The sequence below is a fragment of the Scyliorhinus canicula genome, chromosome 15 (genome assembly GCF_902713615.1).
Source record: "Scyliorhinus canicula chromosome 15, sScyCan1.1, whole genome shotgun sequence".
NCBI lineage: Eukaryota > Metazoa > Chordata > Chondrichthyes > Carcharhiniformes > Scyliorhinidae > Scyliorhinus > Scyliorhinus canicula.
In genome coordinates this window covers 78304287-78326144 of record NC_052160.1, presented here as the reverse complement: position 1 = coordinate 78326144, position 21858 = coordinate 78304287, and the positions used below count along the sequence as shown (strand labels likewise).

General features: G+C 45.2%; 1 protein-coding gene across 1 annotated transcript in view; it reads left to right on the top strand.

Annotated features, from left to right (window-relative positions):
- LOC119978372 (lysine-specific demethylase 5B-like) overlaps positions 1-21858 on the top strand; it is a 425856-nt gene that overhangs the window by 79827 nt on the left and 324171 nt on the right. Inside the window, exon 6 of the mRNA XM_038819962.1 lies at positions 5156-5314. Coding sequence (XP_038675890.1) covers positions 5156-5314 — 159 coding nt within the window. The remainder of the gene's footprint in view (positions 1-5155; positions 5315-21858) is intronic.

The following is a 21858-nucleotide window of genomic DNA, read 5'->3' as shown; positions in this document are numbered from 1 at the left end:
TTTTTTACATAGGGTGGTGAGTGCCTGGAACACGTTGCCAGGATAGGTTGTGGGAGCAGATACATTAACGGCGTTCAAAAGGCATCTCGACAAATAATTGGATAGGATGGGTAGAGAGGGTGACAGCACTAAATGCTGAGGGTTTTGACCAAGGGTGGTATCATGACTAGTGCAGTCTTCGGAGGGCCGAAGGGACTGTTCCTGTGCTGTATTGCTCTTAGTTCTTTAAAGATGTATGCAAAGTATTTATTTAATACCTCAGCCATGTCCTCTTTCTGTTCGTGTAAATTTCCTTTCAGGTCCCTAATCGGCCCTACTCCTTTTACCATGCCATTACTGTTTATATGCCTATAGAAGACTTTGGGGTTCTACTTTGCCGATCTTTTCTCATAATCTGTCCTTGCTTCTCTAATGAGCTTTTGCAGCACCCTCTGACCCTTCTGCATTCCTCTGACCCTTCTGCATTCCTCTTCTGCATCTAAAGCCCTGGGGAAAATTGATGTAAAAGCCCTGGGGAAAATTGATGTACAGAGAGATCTGGGTGTTCAGGTCCATTGTACCCTGAAGGAGGCTGTGCAGGTCGATAGAGTGGTCAAGAAGGCATACGGCATGCTCTCCTTCATCGGAAGGGGTATTCAGTCCAAGAGTTGGCAGGTCATGTTACAGTTGTGTAAGACTTAGGTTCGGCCACATTTGGAATACTACGTACAGTTCTGGTCGCCACATTACCAAAAAGATGTGGCTGCTTTGGAGAAGGTGCAGAGGAAGTTCACGAGGATGTTGCCTGGTATGGAGGGCACTAGCTATGAAGAGAGGTTGAGTAAATTAGGATTATTTTCATTAGAAAGATGGAGGTTGAGGGGGGACCTCATTGAGGTGTACAAAATCATGAGAGGTATAGACAGGGTGGATAGCAAGAAGCTTTTCCCCCAGAGTGAGGGACTCAATTGCTAGGGGTCACAAGTTCAAGGTGAGAGGGGAAAAGTTTCAGGGAGATATGCGTGGAAAGTTCTTTATGCAGAGGGTGGTGGATGTCTGGAACGCATTGCCGGCGGAGGTGGTAGAGGCGGGCACGATAGCGCCATTTAAGATGTATCTAGACAGATACATGAATGGGCAATTTCTACTTTCCATCTGTCATACGCACACTTACTCTTTATCTTAATTTCTATCTCCTTTTACATCCGTGGAACTATAGATTTGTTTTGCCCAACCATTCCCCTTTGAGGGAATGTACCTTGACTATGCCCAAGCCATTTCTTTTTTGAAGGTAGCCCATTGTTCAACTATAGGTTTCCCCTTGAACCTTTTGTTCCAAACTATCCAGCCCAGCTCTGTTCTTGTCCCATTAAGATTGGCTCTCCCCATTTAATTACTCTTGCTCAGGATGTCTGTTATCCTTTCTATTTTCATCCTAAACCCTACAATACAATGATTACTATCACCAAAATGTTTCCCCACTGGCACCTGATCTACTTGGCTCACATCATTTCCAAGAACCAGGGGCGAAATTCTCCGACCCCCAGCAGGGTCGGAGAATCGCCTGGGGCCGCCGAAAATCCCGCCCCCGCCGTGGCAGAGATTCTCCGCCACCCGGGAAGTGGCAGTGGCGGGAATCTCGCACCTCCGATCGGAGAGGCCCCTGCGGTGATTCGCCGGCCCGGATGGGCTGACGTCCCGCCACTGGGAGGCCTCTCCTGCCGCTGAGGTTTGAACCACCTCTGGAACGGCGGGATCAGCGGCGCGAGCAGGCCCCGTGGTCCTGGAGGGGGGTTGGGGGGCGATCGAATCCCGGGGGGTGCCCCCACGGTGGCCTGGCCCGTGATCGGGGCCCCCCACTCAGACTCCGGGCCAGTGCCCTGGGTGCACTATTTTTCCTCCGCGGCCGCCACGGCCTCCGCCATGGCGGAAGCGGAAGAGAACCCCACATCACGCATGCGCCAGCAGTGACGTCAGCGGCCAGCTGCCGCTGACATCACTGCTGGCGCATGCGCCGACCGGCGAAAGCCTTTCGGCCAGCCCCGCTGCCGGGGGCGCCTGTTTTTTGCGCCAGTCTTCTGGTGCCAACCGCTCCGGTGCGGGGCTGGCCCCCAAAGGTGGGGAGAATTCCCCACCTTTGGGAGGCCCGACCCCTGAGTGGTTGGCGCCACTCCCCTACGCCGGGACCCTCCGTCACGCCGGGTAGGGGAGAATCCCGCCCCAGGTCCAACAGTGCATCCTTTCTTGTTGAAGATTTTCCTGAACACAATTTGGGAACTTTTGCCCCTCCCTGCCCTTTACACTACCATTGTCCCGGTCTACATTCAGGTAATTAAAATCTCTCATTAAAACTACTCTCTCATGTTTGCATCTCATTTTCCTGCACATTTGTTCTTCTACATCCTTTTCACTAGTTGGTGGTCTATAGACTACACCAAGCAATTGATTGCACCCTTTTGGTCCTTCACTCTAGCTAAATTGGTTCTGTCCTTGAACCTTGCGGGACATCCTCTTTCTGCAGCACTACAATGCTCTCCCTAACCAATACTGTGACCTCTTCCCCCTGCCCTTCCTTTCCTCCCTTTTCTGAGCACCTTGTACCCAGAAATATTTAACACCCAGTCCTTCCCTTCCTTTAACCACAACTGTATCACCACAATCATATTTCCACAAGGCAATCTGCATTTGTAACTCCCAAATCTTATTTGGTCTCCTCCATACACTCGCAAATATGCGCAGTAACTCTGATTTAAACATAATTACTTTCTCCTTACTCCGGCTTCACCTATTTATTAACTGCTAATGCTATCTGTTACTCCCAGTATTTTGTGCACCCAGGTTTTCCACTGTAATATTTTCTCTTGGTTCCCACACCCCTGCCGAGTTAATTTAAAGATCTCCCAACAGCATAGGTAAAGGTAGGAGCTAAGTCCCAGCTCTGTTCAATTGCAACCCGCTGGCTGAACATGCTTCAGGTTTGGAAAGGACATTTCTCCAACTTGATACTGAAAACTACTATTGCTTTCAACCCAAATGATCAGAAAAAAAGTTTAATTCTTTAATGAACAGTTTAACGTCAGAGGAACCACGGTGGCGCAGTGGTTAACACTGCTGCCTCACAGTGACGATGTCCCACGTTCGACCCTGGCTCTAGGTCACTGTCCGTGTGGAGTTTGCACATTCTCCCCGTGTTTGTGTGACTTTCGCCCCCACAGCCCAAAGATGTGCAGGGTGGGTGGATTGTCCATGATAAATTGCCCCTTAATTGGAAACAGTTAATTGGGTACTCTAAATTTATAGAAAAAAAGAACATTTTAAGGTCCAGTGCTTATTACCATAAGACATAGGAGCAGAATTCGGCCATTTGGCCTATGGAGTCTGCTCGCCATTCAATCGTGCCTGATATGTTTCTCATCCCTATTCTCCCCTTAATCCTGGTCCCGGACCAATATTTTATTTCATTTTTAAGACTGTGAGGAAAGGATATTTCACCCCAGGAGTGAGTCCACCCACAATAGGGATATGGGTGTATTAACACAAAAGATTATTTCTAACACAGTATTACTGATTTAAAAAAAAAATAACATATCCAATTCATTTTTACAATTAAGGGGCAATTTAGCTTGGCCAATCCACCTACCCTGCACTTCTTTTGGGTTGTGGGGGTGAAACCCACTCAGATAAGGGGAGATGTGCAAACTGCACACGGACAGTGACCCAGAGCCGGGATCGAACCTGGTACCTCGGCGCCATGAGGTTGCAGTGCTACCCACTGCGCCACTGTGCTGCCCTCAGTATTACTAATTTTAACATCATGAAGAAAATAGCTTACAATTACCAGTTGACAATGCTTAACAATGACAATGAAACACTCCCTAAGTGCTATTTTTTTATCTCGACTCAAGCAAAACCCATCTTGGGTCAAAATCCTCTTTTAAATACACTAAGCAAACCCAGAGTTGTCTTTGATAAAGAGTTGTAAAGAGTTATCTTTGATAAACAGTTTGAGAGAGAGAGAGATTCTTCAGGAACCAGCTTCGGGTTCTTGCTTGTGGTAACTACTGCTTAGCTTGCCAGCCTTATCAGAAACTGCTGTTCTGTTCACAAGTAAAACCCTTTTAAATAAACTTTTGAGAAAATCTGCTGGTCTGCACATATTTAACTAAACTCAAACGCAAAACTGAAACTTAACACTGACTGCTTCAATCCCTGTCTCCTCCCATTGACTGCATCATCATACATAGGCCAAACACAATTTCTCTAATTATCTACTCCCCAGGAAACCTTCATATCAACAAAATTCCATTAGCTCAATCATTTACAATGTTTTAATTATCCCTTGTAGCCAAAGTGCTTTTCTTTTAATCCAGGACTTTAAAAAATGATTTACTGCAGCAGTCATACACACCAGGATTTTCACATTTCCTGCACCCAATACATATAATACAATACATGCATGCAATTCTTACATTCATCACATGAAGGTAAAGCTGGATGTGAATGAGACCACCTGTATTTTCGATTTGATGTTAAACTAATATCCTGTTTGCCATCAGTGATCCCATGACATTATTCAAAAAGCAGAGTTGTTTCACTGCCAGTCCATTCACCAGCATCAGCAAAGGAGTCACTCATCTCGCAGCTATCTGAGTCCTTGTTATCGTTATTATATTACAGTACAATGGTGACTGCACTTCAAAAATTAATTGGTTGTGAAGAACTTTGGTCTAAGGACATGGAAGGTGCTTTGTAAATCCAAGCTGTTGTTTGATCCTGTCCTGGTATCCGTTGTGAAGTAGATTCAGACTTTTTCAGCCCTGATCTTAGAGGAGGTTAGGAAACTCATGCATTGTGCTCTTCTGAAGTTGCAATTGAACTGGAAGGACTTTCTTCTGCATTAAATCTGTATTCTACCCAACATGAGAGTGGTGGATGCCAAGAAAATTGGTGCCCAAGCAATTCATGTTCCATTTTTCGGTTTTCTCAGCTCAAACATTCAAACAAACCAACAGTGATTTGATAAATAAAGTACGTTATTTGATAGTCAATTTGCCTTTGAGCAAGGCAATAGATGCATTCTAATTTGAAGAATTTCCCACAAGTTCATTTTAGTTCTGATTACTTATTTTCTTCTCTTGTGTCTCCATCCCCAAATACACAATGCATAAAAACACAGATGGTTCCAACAGAGCTGGTGGAAAAGGAATTCTGGCGCTTGGTTAGTACCATTGAAGAAGATGTTACCGTGGAATATGGAGCTGACATTGCCTCAAAAGAATTTGGTAGTGGCTTCCCTATCAAAAATGGCAAAATTAAACTGCGACTTGATGAACAGGTAAGTTCTAGAATAAATATGTAAAAGGCTGAGAGGTGACTTAATAGAGACATATAAGATAGTCAGAGGGTTAGATAGGGTGGACAGTGAGAGTCTTTTTCCTCAGATGGTGATGACCAACACGAGGGGACATAGCTTTAAATTGAGGGGTGATAGATATAGGACAGATGTCAGAGGCAGTTTCTTTACTCAGAGAGTAGTAGGGGTGTGGAACGCCCTGCCTGCAACAGTAGTAGACCCGCCAACTTTAAGGGCATTTAAGTGGTCACTGGATAGACATATGGATGAAAATGGAATAGTGTAGGTCAGATAGGCTTCAGATGGTTTCACAGGTCGGCGCAACATCGAGGGCCGAAGGGCCCGTACTGCGCTGTAGTGTTCTGTGTTCTATAAAACGTGTAAGATTGGTGTCTGGGAAAATCCATTAAATGATTGCCACCAATACCTGATATTTTTGCAGGGATTCTCCCAGTACTTTTCTAAACATTACAAGAACCCCATGAGAAATGGTAAAAATGGCTGCTCACACCATTTTTCCAGGGTTCTGCCCAAGGTATGACAGGAATTTGTAAGAACCATATAGAAATTCTACTGTCTATCCAGTTGTATGCCCCACCCCCTCCCCCCGTTTTGTTGTTTTTCCTAGTGCCTTTGATTATTTTGAGTTCAAAATGTGGTTCACTAGGCTGGGTGTAGATACCCGCATACTTTGGAAGTGCTTTTGTCCGTTGTTGAATTAGCTGATCTACATTGGTAGGAGGTGCTATAATTGCTACAAGCACCCATACATCTCAGAGAAAATTTGGCCAGCGTTCAGAGTCTTGATCATGCTTCACTGATCCCAGCTGCCAATGTGTCTGGATGTTGGTGAGTTCCAGATCTGTTTTGCCCCCAATAATCATAGTCACCACGTTTGTAAGTTGAAACAATTATTTATTTATAACAAGAATTAAGATGAAATATGCAGTAAATAAAACTAGACAAGAAGCTAACTTATTACTCCCTTTAACTGTCCCACCCTCTGCCCACACACACAAAACAGACAAACACGCATAACATAAGAACTAGGAGCAGGAGTATCACATCTGGCCCTTCGAGCCTGCTCCGGCATTAAATGAAATCATAGCTGATTATTTGTGGACTCAGCTCCACTTTCCTGCACGAACACCATAATTTCTTTATTCTTCAAAAACTTTATCTTTATCTTGAAAACATTTAATGAAGGAGCCTCAACTGCTTCACTGTGCAGGGAATTCCATAGATTGCTTATGGTGATTGTTGAGTATGCTTTCCTTGCAGCACTCTGGCTGATTAAAGTCCTTAATTTGCAGCGTGTAAGGATCGTCTCTCTAGTTTAGAAATTTATTACTCTCAGTTTTTCTTGGAGAGATCCCATTGCTTCACACCAAACTCAAGTTGGTGGTTTATTTCCTTTTCTGGGAGGAGATTTGGTTCTCCCCTGCTTGCACATAAATCTTCTGCACATAAATTCATCCAGGCTCCCTGCCAGTTCAGAAACACAGCCTTCCTGGAGGAAGCAAACAAATGGGAGGACAGCAGTCACTATTCAGAGCAGCCAGGAGTCAAACTGACACCACAAACCCAACCCTTGAAACTCTGCAACATTCCAGAGGGATCTGATCCAATCACCACCTGTTACCAGGCAGAGCACAGCCTTTTGGAACAATTCATTGAAATCCAGCAAAATCAATCAAACCAGTCATCACTGATGATGGCCAATCTCTTTCATTAGTGCCAGTCTATCTGTATCACCAACTTAAATCAGCACAGCTTTCTGGATCCTTCTGTTTCAATTGAAGTGACAGGTCGCCTTAAAGACACATATCTTTTAATCATCCATGGATCAAAAATGTAACGGAAAAATTAGAAGAAAGAGGAAATCAGGGAATAAACAAGAACAATCAGGAAGGACTCTTGCATGTTGAATATTGAAAATTCGTGAAAAGAGTACAAGAGGAGCTGGAGATTTAAAAGAGCGGGAGAGGTGCCGGAGATTTAAAAGCACGCGAGAGGAGCCGGAGATTTAAAAGCACGCGAGAGAAGCCGGAGATTTAAAAGCATGCGAGAGAAGCCGGAGATTTAAAAGCATGCGAGAAAAGCTGGAGATTTAAAAGCATGTGAGAGAAGCCGGAGATTTAAAAGCACGCGAGAGAAGCCGGAGATTTAAAAGCACGCGAGAGGAGCCGGAGATCTAAATTCGCGGGAGGAGCTTGAGATTTAAACGAGTGAGAGGAGCCATAGATTTAAAAGCACGGGAGAGGAGTCGGAGGTTTAAAAGCGCGGGAGAGGAGCCGGAGATTGAAAAGCGCGGGAGGAGTCAGAGATTTAAAAGAACGAGTGGAGTCGGAGATTTAAAAGTGCGGGAGGAGCCGGAGAGGGGATCTGCTAAATTTGAATCCATCTGGTAAGTAGTGGTGATTGGTAAGTAGTTTTTTTTTTCTTTACATTCATCTATTTTTTTTGGCATTGTAGTTTTACAAGTTAACCTAAGGGTTAAGACATGGCAGGAGATCCCAGACCCGTGTCATGCTGCTCTTGTGCGATGGGGGAGTTCAGGTACATGTCCACTGTACCAGGCTCCTTCGCGTGCAAGAGGTGTGTCCAGCTGCAGCTCCTGTTGGACTGCTTGATGGCTCTGGAGCTGCGTATGGACTCACTTTGGAGCATCCACGATGCTGAGGAAGTCGTGGATGGCACATTTAGCGAGTTGGTCACACAGAAAATAAGAGTACTGAGGGAGATATGAAATGGGTGATCAACAGGCAGAGGAAGAATAGGAAGGCAGTGCAGAAATCCCCTACGGTCATCTCCCTCCAAAATAGGTATACCATTTTGGATACTGTTGAGGGAGATGGCTCACCAGGGGTAGGCAGCAGTAGCCAGGTTCATGGCACAGTGGCTGGCTCTGCTGCACAGGAGGGCAGGAAAAAGAGTGGCAGAGCTATAGTGATATGGGATTCAATTGTAAGGAGAGTAGACAGGCGTTTCTGCGGACGCAAACGTGACTCCAGGAAGGTATGTTGCCTCCCGGGTGCCAGGGTCCTGGATGTCTCAGAGCGGCTGCAGGACATTCTAAACGGGGAGGTGAGCAGCCAGCTGTCGTGGTGCATAGAGGCACCAAAGATAGAGGTAAAAACGGGATGAGGTGCTACATGCTGAATTTAGGGAGTTAGGAGCTAAACCTCAAAGGTAGTAATCTCGAGATTACTACCAATGCCACGTGCTAGTCAGAGTAGGAATGCCAGGATAGACAGGATGAATGCGTGGCTGGAGAGATGGTGCAGGTGGGAGGGATTCAGATTTTTGGGACATTGGAACTGGTTCTGGGAGAGGTGAGACCATTACAATTCGGACGATCAACACCTGGACAGGACTGGAACCAATGTCTTATGGGGGTTGTTTGCTAGCGCTGTTGGGGAGGGTTTGAACTAAATGTGGCAGGGAATGGGAACCAATGCAGGAAGTCAGAGGGTAGTAAAGAAGGGTTAGAAACCAAAGCCAGGAAGGAGAAAAGTGGAAGGCGGAAGAACAGATTCAACTCCATTTATTTCAATGCAATCTGAGAATACGGGGCAGACCATTTAGGACAGAGAGTAGGAAGAATTTCTTTACCCAAATTCTCTACCACAGAAAGCATTTGAGGCCAAAACATTGTACGTTTTCAAGAGCAGTTAGATTTAGAACTTGGGGCGAAGGGGATCAAAGGATATGGGGGGGGATGTTGGGATTAGGCTATTGAGTTGGATGATCAGCCATGATCATAATGAATGGTGGAGAAGGCTCAAAGGGCCAAATGGCCTCCTCCTATTTTCTATGTTTCTACGGAAACAAAGCAATATGTGCACAAGGGCCAAATTGGCTAATGTAGATTCTATCGGTAGAAAGTTTCTATACGTGTGTAAATAGAAAGAGATTAGTGAAAAAAAACATGGGCCCATTAGAGGCACAGATGGGTGAAATTATAACGAGACAAAAGGAAACGACAGACAAATTGAACAAATATTGGCAGAGTTGATAGAAAGCTTCTCCACACTTGTGAAAAAGTCAAGATGGGGAAATTACCAGTCTTCACAGAAAAAGCCACAAAAAACATTCTGGGTATAATGGGGAATCAGGGGTCTATTAAAGGGTAGGATCTTACATCGATACATAGAAGATAGGAGCAGGAGGAGGCCTTTTGACCCTTCGAGCCTGCTCCGCCATTCATCACGATCATGGCAGATCATCCAACTCAATAGCCTAATCCTGTTTTCCACAGTTCACCATTCTTTGTGTGAAGAAATGTCTCCTTATCTCTGGCCGAAATGGTTTACCCCGAATCCTCAGGCTATGACCCCTGGTTCTGAACACACCCATCCTTGGTAACATCTTCCCTGCATCTACCCTGTCTAGTCCTGTTAGAATTTCATAAGTCTCTGCGAGATCCCCCCCCCCCCCCCTCCCCCCCCCTCATTCTTCTGAACTCCAGCGAGAACAGTCCTAACTTAGTCAATCTCTCCTCATATGACAATCCCGCCATCCCTGGAATCAGTCTGGTAAACCTTCGCTGCACTCCCTCAAGAGCAAGAACAACCATCCTCAAAGAAGGAGACCAAAACTGCACACAATATTGCAGGTGTGGCCTCAGCTACAATTGCAGCAACACATCCCTGCTTCTATACTCAAAACCTCTTGCAATGAAGGCCAACATACCATGAGCCTTCTTTACTGCCTGCTGCACCTGCATGCTTACCTTCAGCGAATGGTGCATAAGGACACCCAGATCCCGCTGCACACTCCCCTCTCCAAATTTACAACCATTCAGGTAGTAATCTGCCTTTCTGTTTTTGCTTCCAAAATGAATAACCTCACTTATCCAAATTATACTGCATCTGCCATTGGTTTGCCCACTCGCCCAACCTGTCCAGATCTTGCTGTAGGATCCCTGCATCCTCATCACAATTCACCCTCCCACCTAATTTGGTACCATCTGCAAACTTTGAGATGTTACATTTTGTTCCCTCATCAAAATCATTAATATATATCGTGAATAGCTGGGGTCCCAGCACTGATCCCTGTGGTGCCCCACTGGTTACTGACTGCCAATTTGAAAAGGACCCATTAATCCCTACTCTTTGTTTCCTCTCTGCCAACCAGTTTTCCATCCACCTCAATACATTTCGCCATGCGCTTTAATTTTGCACAATAATCTCTTATGCGGGACTTTGTCTTCTGAAAGTCCAAATGTACCACATCGACTGGCTCCCCCTTGTTGACTGCACTGGTTACCTCTTCAAAGAATTCCAACAGATTTGTCAAGCATGATTTTCCCTGCATAAATCCATGCTGACTCTGACTGATCCTGCCACTGCTTTCTAAATGTTCTGTTATAAAGTCCTTGATAATGGATTCAAGCATTTTCCCCACTACCGATGTTAGGCTTACTGGTCTATAATTCCCTGCTTTCTCTCGACCTCCCTTTTTGAATATCGGAGTGACGTGAGCTATCTCCAATCTGCAGGGACAGTTCCAGAGTCTGTAGAATCCCGGAAGTTGACCACCAATGCATCCACTATTTCCAGAGCCACCTCCTTAAGCAGTCTGGGATGCAGATTCTCAGGCCCTGGGGATTTATCCGCCTTCAATCCCATCAGTTTTCCCAGCACCATTTCCTACTCATATTGATCTCCCTCAGTTCTTCCCTCTCACTAAACCTCCAAAATTCTCCAACATTCCTGGGATCTGATTTGTGTCCTCATTTGTGAAGACATAACCAAAGTATGCATTTTATTGCTCAGCCATTTCTTTGTCCCTTATTATGCATTCCCGTGTTTCTGTCTGTAGTGGGCCTACATTTCTCTTCACCAATCTTTCTCTTCACATATCTGTAGAAACTCTTAGTGTCAATCTTTACGTTCCCTGCAAACTTCCTTTCCTACTGTACTTTCCCCTTCTTAATCAATCCCTTCGTCCTTCATTGCTGAATTCTAAACTGCTCCCAATCCTCAGACCTATTATTTTTCTTGGCCAATCTGTATGCTTCGTCCATGTATCGGATACTATTTCTAATTTCCTTTGTAAGCCATGGATTGGCCCTCTTATTCCCTTTGCTTTTGTGCCAGACAGGAATGAACAGTTGCTGTAGTTCCTCCATGCGTTCCTTGAATGTTTGCCATTGTCTATCCACTGTCATCCCTTTAAGTAACTCTTACCAATCTGTCAAGGCCAACTCACGCCTCATATCTTCATATAATTAATAACAGAATTGTTAAAGCAGAGGAAGCCATTTAGCCTGTGTTTATGCAGCAGTTCAGTGCCATTGTCCTGCCTTCTCCTTCTAACCATGCCTGTTCTTCCTTTTTCAAATAAGTCTAATTCCCTCTTGAATGTTTCGATTGAACCTGCCTCCACCACACAGACAGTGCATTTCAGACTATATTCATTCAAAGCATGAAAAATATTTTTTTCATGTTGCTTTTGCTTTTTCCAATTACTTTAAACCTGTGCCATCTTGTTCTTGACTTTTTCACTAGTTTAGAGTTGCTTTCTATCTACTCTGCTCAGACTCCTTACGATTTTGATTAAAACAAAGAAATAACACTGGAGAAATTAATGGAACTAAGTGGCGATACATCCTCTGAACCTGATTGTCTGTGTCCTCGGGTTTTAAAAGAGATAGCTGCAGAGATTGCGGGTGAGTTGGTTTTCATTTGAAAATTCTTTAGATTCTAGAATCGTTCCCATGGATTGGAAGGTAATAAACACAGCCCACTATTTCAAAAGGGAAGAGAGAAAGTGGGAAACTACACCATCATGAGCAGATAAAATGCTTGAATCTATTGGGGATGTGGTAACTGGGCCTTTAGAACATCATCAAATGATTATGCAGGCTCCTTATGGATTTATGAAAAGGAAGTGGCGTTTGGCGATCTGTCAGTCAGGATGTAAATACAGCAAAGGTTATGAGTCCCGACAACATCCTAACATATTCTCTTCATTATGTACAATGCATAATTTGGGGTTATGAGGGAATACATCCACATTTCTGTGGATGAGTCGGACTCTAACTGCTTTCAAGAAACTCAGCACCATACCTTAAATGCGTCCCTCCATCAATCGTGCACAGTGTGCAGTGTGGACCAGCTGCAAGATGCATCGTCGAGGCTCCTTCCACAGCATGTTTCAGACCCTCTGGCTCTATCACCTACAAGGACAGCAGACACGTGGAAACAAATGAACACTATCCTGACTTGGAACTATCACCTTTCCTTTATGATTGCTGGGTCAAAATCTTGGAACCCCCTCCCATTTAGGGATGAGCAACAAATGCTGGCCATTGCTGATGCATAGAGGTTGTAGTAGGGCATAGACATGTTGGATGAAATCTCAAGAACATGACCAATGGAATACAAAATGGTGAACTGTAAAGATATGCACCTTGGCAGCAGGATAGCATGGTGGTTAGCATAAATGCTTCACAGCTCCAGGGTCCCAGGTTCGATTCCCGGCTGGGTCACTGTCTGTGTGGAGTCTGCACGTCCTCCCCCTGTGTGCGTGGGTTTCCTCCGGGTGCTCCGGTTTCCTCCCACAGTCCAAAGATGTGCGGGTTAGGTGGATTGGCCATGCTAAATTGCCCGTAGTGTCCTAATAAAAGTAAGGTTAGGGGGGGGGGGGGGTTGTTGGGTTACAGGTATAGGGGGGATACGTAGGTTTGAGGAGGGTGATCATGGCTCGGCACAACATTGAGGGCCGAAGGGCCTGTTCTGTGCTGTACTGTTCTATGTTCTTATAAAAAAGCAGAATATTTTTGAATGGCAAATACTTGTATCCAGAGGGACCTAGATGTCCTCGTACATGAATCACAAAGGTAACATAGAGATACAGGAAGCATTTAGGAAGACAAAACGATCTGTTGGCTTTTGGTACAAAGGGGTTTACTCCAATTACAGAGCATTGCTGAGGCCACATCTAAGTAAAGTGTGGTTTTTGTCTCCTTTCCTCAGGATGGAGGACATAGAATAGAATCCCAGCAGTGCAGAAGGAGGCCATTCGGCCCATCGAGTCTGCACTGACCTTCTGAAAGAGCACTCCACCTCGGCCCACTCTCCCGTCCTAACCCCGTAACTCCACCCAACCTTTGGACACTAACCTGTACACCTTTGGACTGTATGAGGAAACCGGAGCACCCGGAGGAAACCCATGCAGACACGGGGATAATGTGCAAACTCCACACACAAGTCAGCCAAGTTCAGAATCGAACCCTGGTCCTTGGCGCTGTGAGACAGCAGTGTTGTACACTGCTAGTGTGAAGCCCTAATTTACTACATACTTGTAGACTCGGCCTACACTCCCTGGAGTTTAGAAGAATGAGAGGTGACCAAATTGAACCTATCCTAAGGAACCTGATGACGTACATGCTGAGAAAATGTTTCCCTGGCTGGTGAATCAAGAACACGGGATTACTCTCTCAGAATAAGAGACTGGCAAAGCCTGTATTTATTGCCCATCCCTAAATGTGCCCGTTCAAGTGGTAATAAGCCCACTTTTAAAACCCTTGTACACATGGGGCAGTTGATCCCACGATACTGTTCAATAGAACAGTACCAGCTTCCCCGGACAGGCGCCGGAATGTGGCGACTAGGGGCTTTTCACAGTAACTTCATTGAATCCTACTCGTGACAATAAGCGATTTTCATTTCATTTCAGAAAGGTTGAGAATTTTGACCCAGTGTTAATGGAATGACATATTTGCAAGTCTTAATTATTGGTCTCTGTAGTAGAGGACACTGGTTTGGAAAATGCTGGCAAAGCTTTGGCAAGTTTACTCAATTAGACTCACAGTGTACTGAAGAGGCTCTCTGGTCCATCATGTCTGCACCGACAAAACTACATTAAATCTACATTAGTCCCACTTTCCAGCACTTGGTCCTTGGCCTTGAATGTTATGACATTTCAAATGCTCATCCACATACCTTTTAAAGGCTGTGAGGTTTCTTACCTCTTTTACTCTCCCAGGCAGTGCATTCCAGACTCCCAGAACCCTCTGGGTGAAAGAAACTTTCCTGAAATTCCTACTAAAATGTTTGAACTAAGGGGAACAGAGCTTCCCATCCACCCTCTTCATATCCCTCTTACACCTCAATCAGGTCCCGCCTCAGCCTTCTCTGCTTTAAAGAAAACAACCCAAGCTTATCCAGTCTCTCTTCACAGCTCAAATGCTCTATCCCAGGCAATATCCTAGTGAATCCCCTCTGCACCCTCATCATTTTGCAGGATACCGGAACCCCCCCAACATTATTGAGATACGGGACAAGAACCCCAAACAATTATTTTAAATTTGGGAAGCTGTGAGGAAAGGATACTTCACACCTGCAGTGATGACTCTGACCAATCGGTATCTTTTATGTTAAAACAGCCTATAATTTAAACACAGAATGAACCACATTAACATAAAAAGGATGCGTTACAATAATCAGTTAACAGTTCTCAAACACAAGGAAAAATTAAGCTTTGACAAAGAGTCATCGGACTTGAAACATTAGCTCTTTTCTCTCCCTACAGATGCTGCCAGACCTGCTGAGGTTTTCCAGCATTTTCTCTTTCGTTTCAGATTCCAGCATCCGCAATAATTTGCTTTTATTTATGAAAAATTAAACTGACTAGCTATACCTGCTACTAAATCCAATTACGCAACCCAATACAGTTCAAATGCCACTTATAATGAAGTTAACAAACAGATTACTTGCTTAGTTGTATAGACCTTTGGAGAGAGTTCCTTTCAAGACTGATAACCTAGCACCATTTGTCACAACTGCTGTTCAACTTAAAATCCCGCTGCCTTGTCTGACTTAAATCCATGACAAACTGTACAACTATAGACAGACCTGGCTCCTTCCGTTAATTACATCATATATATCTCATAAGACCACAAGAAATGGGAACAGTAGAGTCGACCGTTTGGCCCCTAATCCCTGCTCTTCCATTTGATAGGATCATGGCGGATCCGACATTCCTCCTGGACACTTTCTTGCCCCATCCCCTTTCTTGCCGATTCCCGGCTTGGGTCACTGTCTGTGTGGAGTCTGCACATTCTCCCCGTGTGTGCGTGGGTTTCCTCCGTGTGCTCCGGTTTCCTCCCATAGTCCAATGATGTGCAGATTAGGTGGATTGGCCATTCTAAATTGCCCTTAGTGTCCAAAATTGCCCTTAGTGTTGGGTGGGGTTACTGGGTTATGGAGATAGGGTGGAGGTGTTAACCTTGGGTAGGGTGCTCTTTCCAAGGGCTGGTGCAGACTTGATGGGCCGAATGGCCTCCTTCTGCACTGTAAATTCTATGATTCCCCGTAATGCTTGATTCCCTTACTGATCAAGAAAATCTCCATCTCAGCCTTAAATATACAAAGGACTTTGCCCCCACAGCGCTCCTCTCAACCCTCTGAGAGAAGAACGTCCTTCTCATCTCCATCTTAAAATGGCACCCCTTTCTTCTAAGACTATACCCTCTGGTCCTAGACTCTCCCTTGAGGGGAAACATCCTCTCAGCATTTATGGGCAGCACAGTAGCACAGTGGTTAGCACAGTTGCTTTACAGCTCCAGGGTCCCAGGTTCGATTCCCGGATTAGGTCACTGTCTGTGCTGAGTCTGCATGTTCTCCCCGTGTCTGCGTGGGCTTCCTCCAGGTGCTCTAGTTTCCTCCCACAGTCCAAAGATGTGCAGGTTAGGTGGATTGGCCATGATAAAATTGTTCTTTTTTTTGAAAAGGTTTGGTGGGGTTATTGGGTTATGTGGCGACAGGGATAGGGTGGATGTGTGGGTTTAAATGGGGTGCTCTTTCCACGGGCTGGCGCAGACTCGATGGACCGAATGGCCTCCTTCTACACTGTAGCTTCTATGCCAAGTCTACGTAAATCCTGTCAAGCCCATTAACAATCCAATATGTTTCAATGAGATCACCTCTCATTCTTAATTCCAATGAGTAGAATCTGAACGTGTTTAACCTTTGCTCATAAGACAATTCCTCCATACCAGGCATCATCCTAGTGAACTGTCTCTGAACCACTTCCAATGAAATATCTTTCCTTAAATAAGGAAAGTGCTCACAGTACTCCAGATGTTGTTTCACCAGCAAGACAGTTGCAGCATGACTTCCCTACTCTTTTGTACTCCAAACACCTTGAAATATGGGACAGCGGGAAGTGCACCCAACTCCAGCTCCTCAAGAACCGCATTAGGGACCTGGAGCTGGACCTGGATGAACTTCGGATCTTTCGGGAGGCGGAGGGGGTTATTGAGAGGAGTTATAGGGAGGTAGTCACACCTCAGGTAAAAGAAGAAGGTAGATGGGTTACCGTCAGGGGAGGGAAAGGGAACCGGCAGTCAGTGCAGGGATCCCCTGTGGTCGTTCCCCTCTATAACAAGTATACCGTTTTGGATACTGTTGCGGGGGACGACTTACCAGGGGTAAGCAGTGGGGCACAGGTCTTTGGCACAGAGTCTGTCCCTGTTGCTCAGAAGGGAAGGGAGAAGAGGAACAGAGCACTTGTCATTGGGGACTCCATAGTTAGAGGAACAGACAGGAGGTTCTGTGGGAACGAAAGAGACTCAAGGTTGGTGTGTTGCCTCCCAGGTGCTAGGGTTCGTGATGTCTCTGATCGTGTTTTTGGGATTCTTAAGGGGGAGGGGGAGCAGCCCCAAGTCGTGGTCCACATAGGTACCAACGACATAGGTAGGAAGAGAGATGGGGATTTGAGACAGAAATTCAGGGAGCTAGGGTGGTAGCTGAGAGCTAGAACAAACAGAGTTGTTATCTCTGGGTTGTTACCCGTGCCACGTGCTAGCGAAGTGAGAAATAAGGAGAGAGAGGAGTTGAACACGTGGCTACAGGGATGGTGCAGGAGGGAGGGTTTTGGTTTCTTGGATAATTGGGATGTAGACAGGCCAACAAGGGGCGAGGCCACATGGGATTTGGTACTGGGTAATGAACCAGGCCAGGTGTTAGATTTAGATGTAGGTGAGCACTTTGGTGATAGTGATCACAATTCGGTTATGTTTACTTTAGTGATGGGCATGGAAGATGGGCATATACCGCAAGGCAAGAATTATAGCTGGGAGAAAGGCAATTATGATGCTATTTGGCAACATTTAGGATGTATAGGATGGGGAAGGAAACTGCAGGGGATGGGTACAATCGAAATGTGGAGCTTTTTCAAGGAACAGCCACTGCGTGTCCTTGATAAGTATGCACCTGTCAGGCAGGGAGGAAGTTGTCGAGCAAGGGAACCGTGGTTTACTAAGGAAGTTGAAGCACTTGTTAAGAGGAAGAAGAAGGCTTATGTTAGGATGAGACATGAAGGCTCAGTTAGGGCACTTGAGAGTTACAAGTTAGCCAGGAAGGACCTAAAGGGAGAGTTAAGAAGAGCGAGGAGAGGACACGAAAAGTCGTTGGCGGATAGGATCAAGGAAAACCCTAAGGCTTTCTATATGTATATCAGGAACAAAAGAATGACTAGAGTAAGATTAGGGCCAATCAAGGATAGTAGTGGAAAGTTGTGTGTGGAATCAGAGGAGATAGGGGAAGCGTTAAATGGATATTTTTCGTCAGTGTTTACACTGGAGAAAGACAATGTTGTCGAGGAGAATACTCAGGTTCAGTCAACCAGGCTAGATGAAATTGAGGTTCACAAGGAGGAGGTGTTAGCAATTTTGGAAAGTGTACAAAATAGATAAGTTCCCTGGGCCAGATGGGATTTATCCTAGGATTCTCTGGGAAGCCAGGGAGGAGATTGCAGAGCCTTTGTCCTTGATCTTTATGTCGTCTTTGTCGACAGGAATAGTGCCGGAAGACTGGAGGATAGCAAATGTTGCCCCCTTGTTCAAGAAGGGGAGTAGAGACAACCCTGGTAATTATAGACCTGTGAGCCTTACTTCGGTTGTGGGTAAAATGTTGGAAAAGGTTATAAGAGATAGGGTTTATAATCATCTTGAAAAGAACAAGTTGATTAGCGATACTCAACATGGTTTTGTGAAGGGTAGGTCATGCCTCACAAACCTTATTGAGTTTTTTGAGAAGGTGACCAAACAGGTGGATGAGGGTAAAGCGGTTGATGTGGTGTATATGGATTTCAGTAGGGCGTTTGATAAGGTTCCCCACGGTAGGCTATTGCAGAAAATAAGGAAGTATGGGATTGAAGGTGATTTAGCGGTTTGGATCAGTAATTGGCTAGCTGAAAGAAGACAGAGGGTGGTGGTTGATGGCAAATGTTCATCCTGGAGTTCAGTTACTAGTGGTGTACCGCAAGGATCTGTTTTGGGGCCACTACTGTTTGTCATTTTTATAAATGACCTGGAAGAGGGTGTAGAAGGATGGGTTAGTAAATTTTCAGATGACACGAAGGTCGGTAGAGTTGTGGATAGTGCTGAAGGATGTTAGTGGATACAGAGGGACATAGATAAGCTGCAGAGCTGGGCTGAGAGGTGGCAGATGGAGTTTAATGCGGAAAAGTGTGAGGTGGTTCACTTTGGAAGGAGTAACAGGAATGCAGAGTACTGGGCTAATGGCAAGATTCTTGGTAGTGTAGATGACCAGAGAGATCTCGGCATCCAGGTACATAAATCCCTGAAAGTTGCCACCCAGGTTAATAGGGCTGTTAAGAAGGCATATGGTGTGCTAGCCTTTATCAGTAAGTGGATTGAGTTTCGGAGCCACAAAGTCATGCTGCAGCTGTACATAATTATGGTGCGGCCGCTCCTGGAGTACTACGTGCAGTTCTGGTCACCACATTATAAGAAGGATGTGGAAGCTTTGGAAAGGGTTCAGAGGAGATTTACTAGGATGTTGCCTGGTATGGAGGGAAGGTCTTACAAGGAAAGGCTCAGGGACTTGAGGTTGTTTTCGTTAGAGAGGAGAAGGCTGAGAGGTGACTTAATTGAGACATATAAGATAGTCAGAGGGTTAGATAGGGTGGACAGTGAGAGTCTCTTTCCTCGGATGGTGATGACCAACACGAGGGGACATAGCTTTAAATTGAGGGATGGTAGATATAGGACTGATGTCAGAGGCAGTTTCTTTACTCAGAGAGTAGTAGGGGTGTGGAACGCCCTGCCTGCAACAGTAGTAGACTCGCCAACTTTAAGGGCATTTAAGTGGTCACTGGATAGACATATGGATGAAAATGGAATAGTGTAGGTCAGATAGGCTTCGGATGGCTTCACAGGTCGGCGCAACATCGAGGGCCGAAGGGCCCGTACTGCGCTGTAATGTTCTATGTTCTAACATTCCATTAGCCCGCCTGATTAACTACTGTATCTCAGTGCTACCTTTCTGTGTTTCTTGAACGAGTACGTCAAGTCCCTTTGTGTTGCAGTTTTCTGCAGCTTTTCACCGTTTAAATAATACTCTGTTCTTTTGTTTGTAAGGATCCTCCTGTTAATCCCCATTTGTCCCTTTTTTTCCCTTTTAAGTTCTGTTATTTTTCGGTATTGTAATGTTGGTCCATGGCTGATTATGGCTTTAAGGACAACCAACTTAAAATTTAAAAACAGAAAACTACTGCAGGATGCGCTGTTTGGTCTGACATCAGTGATGACCCGGACTGATTGGCTTGGCTGGTGGCCAATGGGGTGTCTCATTATCTGGGTTCTTCTCAGAGTCAGGCTTGGTTCTTCTGTCTCTGGAATGTTCCTTTGTGAGACCAGGTTTTAATTTTGTTTTTGTCACAAGCTGGAATGTAACAGCCCAGATCGCTCTCTCATCTAATGGATTCTTTCTGACGATCAAAAGTAAATACTTTACTCTCTCCACAGCCAGACTGCACTGCAAGGAAATCCAGTCAAGCCACCAACTGAAGGCAGGGCCAGTTGTTTAAAAACCCGTTAAAATCTTGTGTGGGGAACTCTGTTCTTATCTCAGTAAGGCTGTTGGTGGAGTTGGAAACAAGTAAGGATTGGACGGGCCTGAGGCTGTTCCTTTGAGTGAAGGCCCAGGTTGCTAAAGTGTCTTTCCAGAGGAAAACCTACTTTCTGGGAGTACTGACTAAAGGCTACTGTTGGGAGATCATCTGGGTGGCATGGTAGCACAGTGGTTAACACTGCTGCTTCATTGATCCAGGGTCCCAGGTTCGAATCCCGGCTTGAGTCACTGTCTGTGCGGAGTTTGCACGTTCTCCGTGTCTGCGTGGGTTTCCTCTGAGTGCTCCGGTTTCCTCCCACAAGTCCCGAAAGACGTGCTGTTAGGTAATTTGGACATTGTGAATTCTCCCTCTGTGTAGCCGAACAGGCGCCGGAATGTGGTGACCAGGGGCTTTTCGCAGTAACGTCATTGCAGTGTAAGCCTACTTGTGACAATAAAGATTATTATTATTAACCTTACACCAATGGCTTTGATCCTCAAGCATCCTGGAGGACAGCTTCCTGCAACGACCTTGACATGGGAATCAAGGACATTCACCTTTCATTTCATTTTTAATCGTCTCCAGAGGAATGCACATCAATACCTACGCTCTGTTTCGTATCTCTTAGCCAATTTATAATCCATGCTGCCAAGGACCCATCAATCCCAAACTTTTCACATTTGCAAACCTCCAGTCCCTTGGACCTCATCCTGTGTTCAGAGAGACCTGGAAAATTTCTGTCAACGGTTCCGCAATATGCTCCCTGACCTCTCTACCCACAAAGCAAAGTTTGAAGACCCTTCCAAGGTATTATCCCTCCTTACTGCATTAATTAATACTGCAACACCACCGCCACTAATTAAAGTGCTGTTTTGTTAAGAATAGTCATTGAACCATTACATAAATACATAGAAGGTAGGAGCAGGAGGAGGCCTTTAGGCCCTTCAAGCCTGCTCTGCCATTCATCACGATCATGGCTGATTATCCAACTCAATAGCCTAATCTTGCTTTCTCCCCATAGCCTTCGATCCCCAAGTGCTCTTCTAGGCGCCTCTTAATATATTCAAAGTTTTAGCATCAATTACTTCCTGTGGTAATGAGGGCACAGAGGGATGCCATTTGGCTCTTCGAGTCCCAACCCATCTTTGTTCCCTGATCTTAGTACTGTCAGCTAATGGAAACAGCTGGAACAATTCTGGTAAGTCTCCTCTCGTAAACCTTCACATCCTTCCTAAAGTGTGATGGCCAGAATTGTATGCAACATTCTAGTTGTGACCAGAAGAGTTTGATTCAGCTTCAGCCAAATGTTCCTGCTTTTGTACTCAATGCATCTAATCATGCTGCTATTTGTGATTTTTATCAATGACTTGGATGATGGAGTTGAAGGTTGGGTTAGTAAATTTGCTAATGACACCAAGATTGGTGGAGTCGTGGATAATGTGGAGGGCTGTTGTAGGCTGCAAAGAGACATTGATAGGATGCAGAGCTGGGCTGAAAAGTGGCAGATAGTTTAACCCTGACAAGTGTGAGGTGATTCATTTTGGTCGGACAAATTTGAATGCGGATTACAGGGTTAACGGCAGGGTTCTGAAGAATGTGGAGGAGTAGAGAGATCTTGGATTCATGTCCATAGATCTCTGAAAGTTGCCACCCAA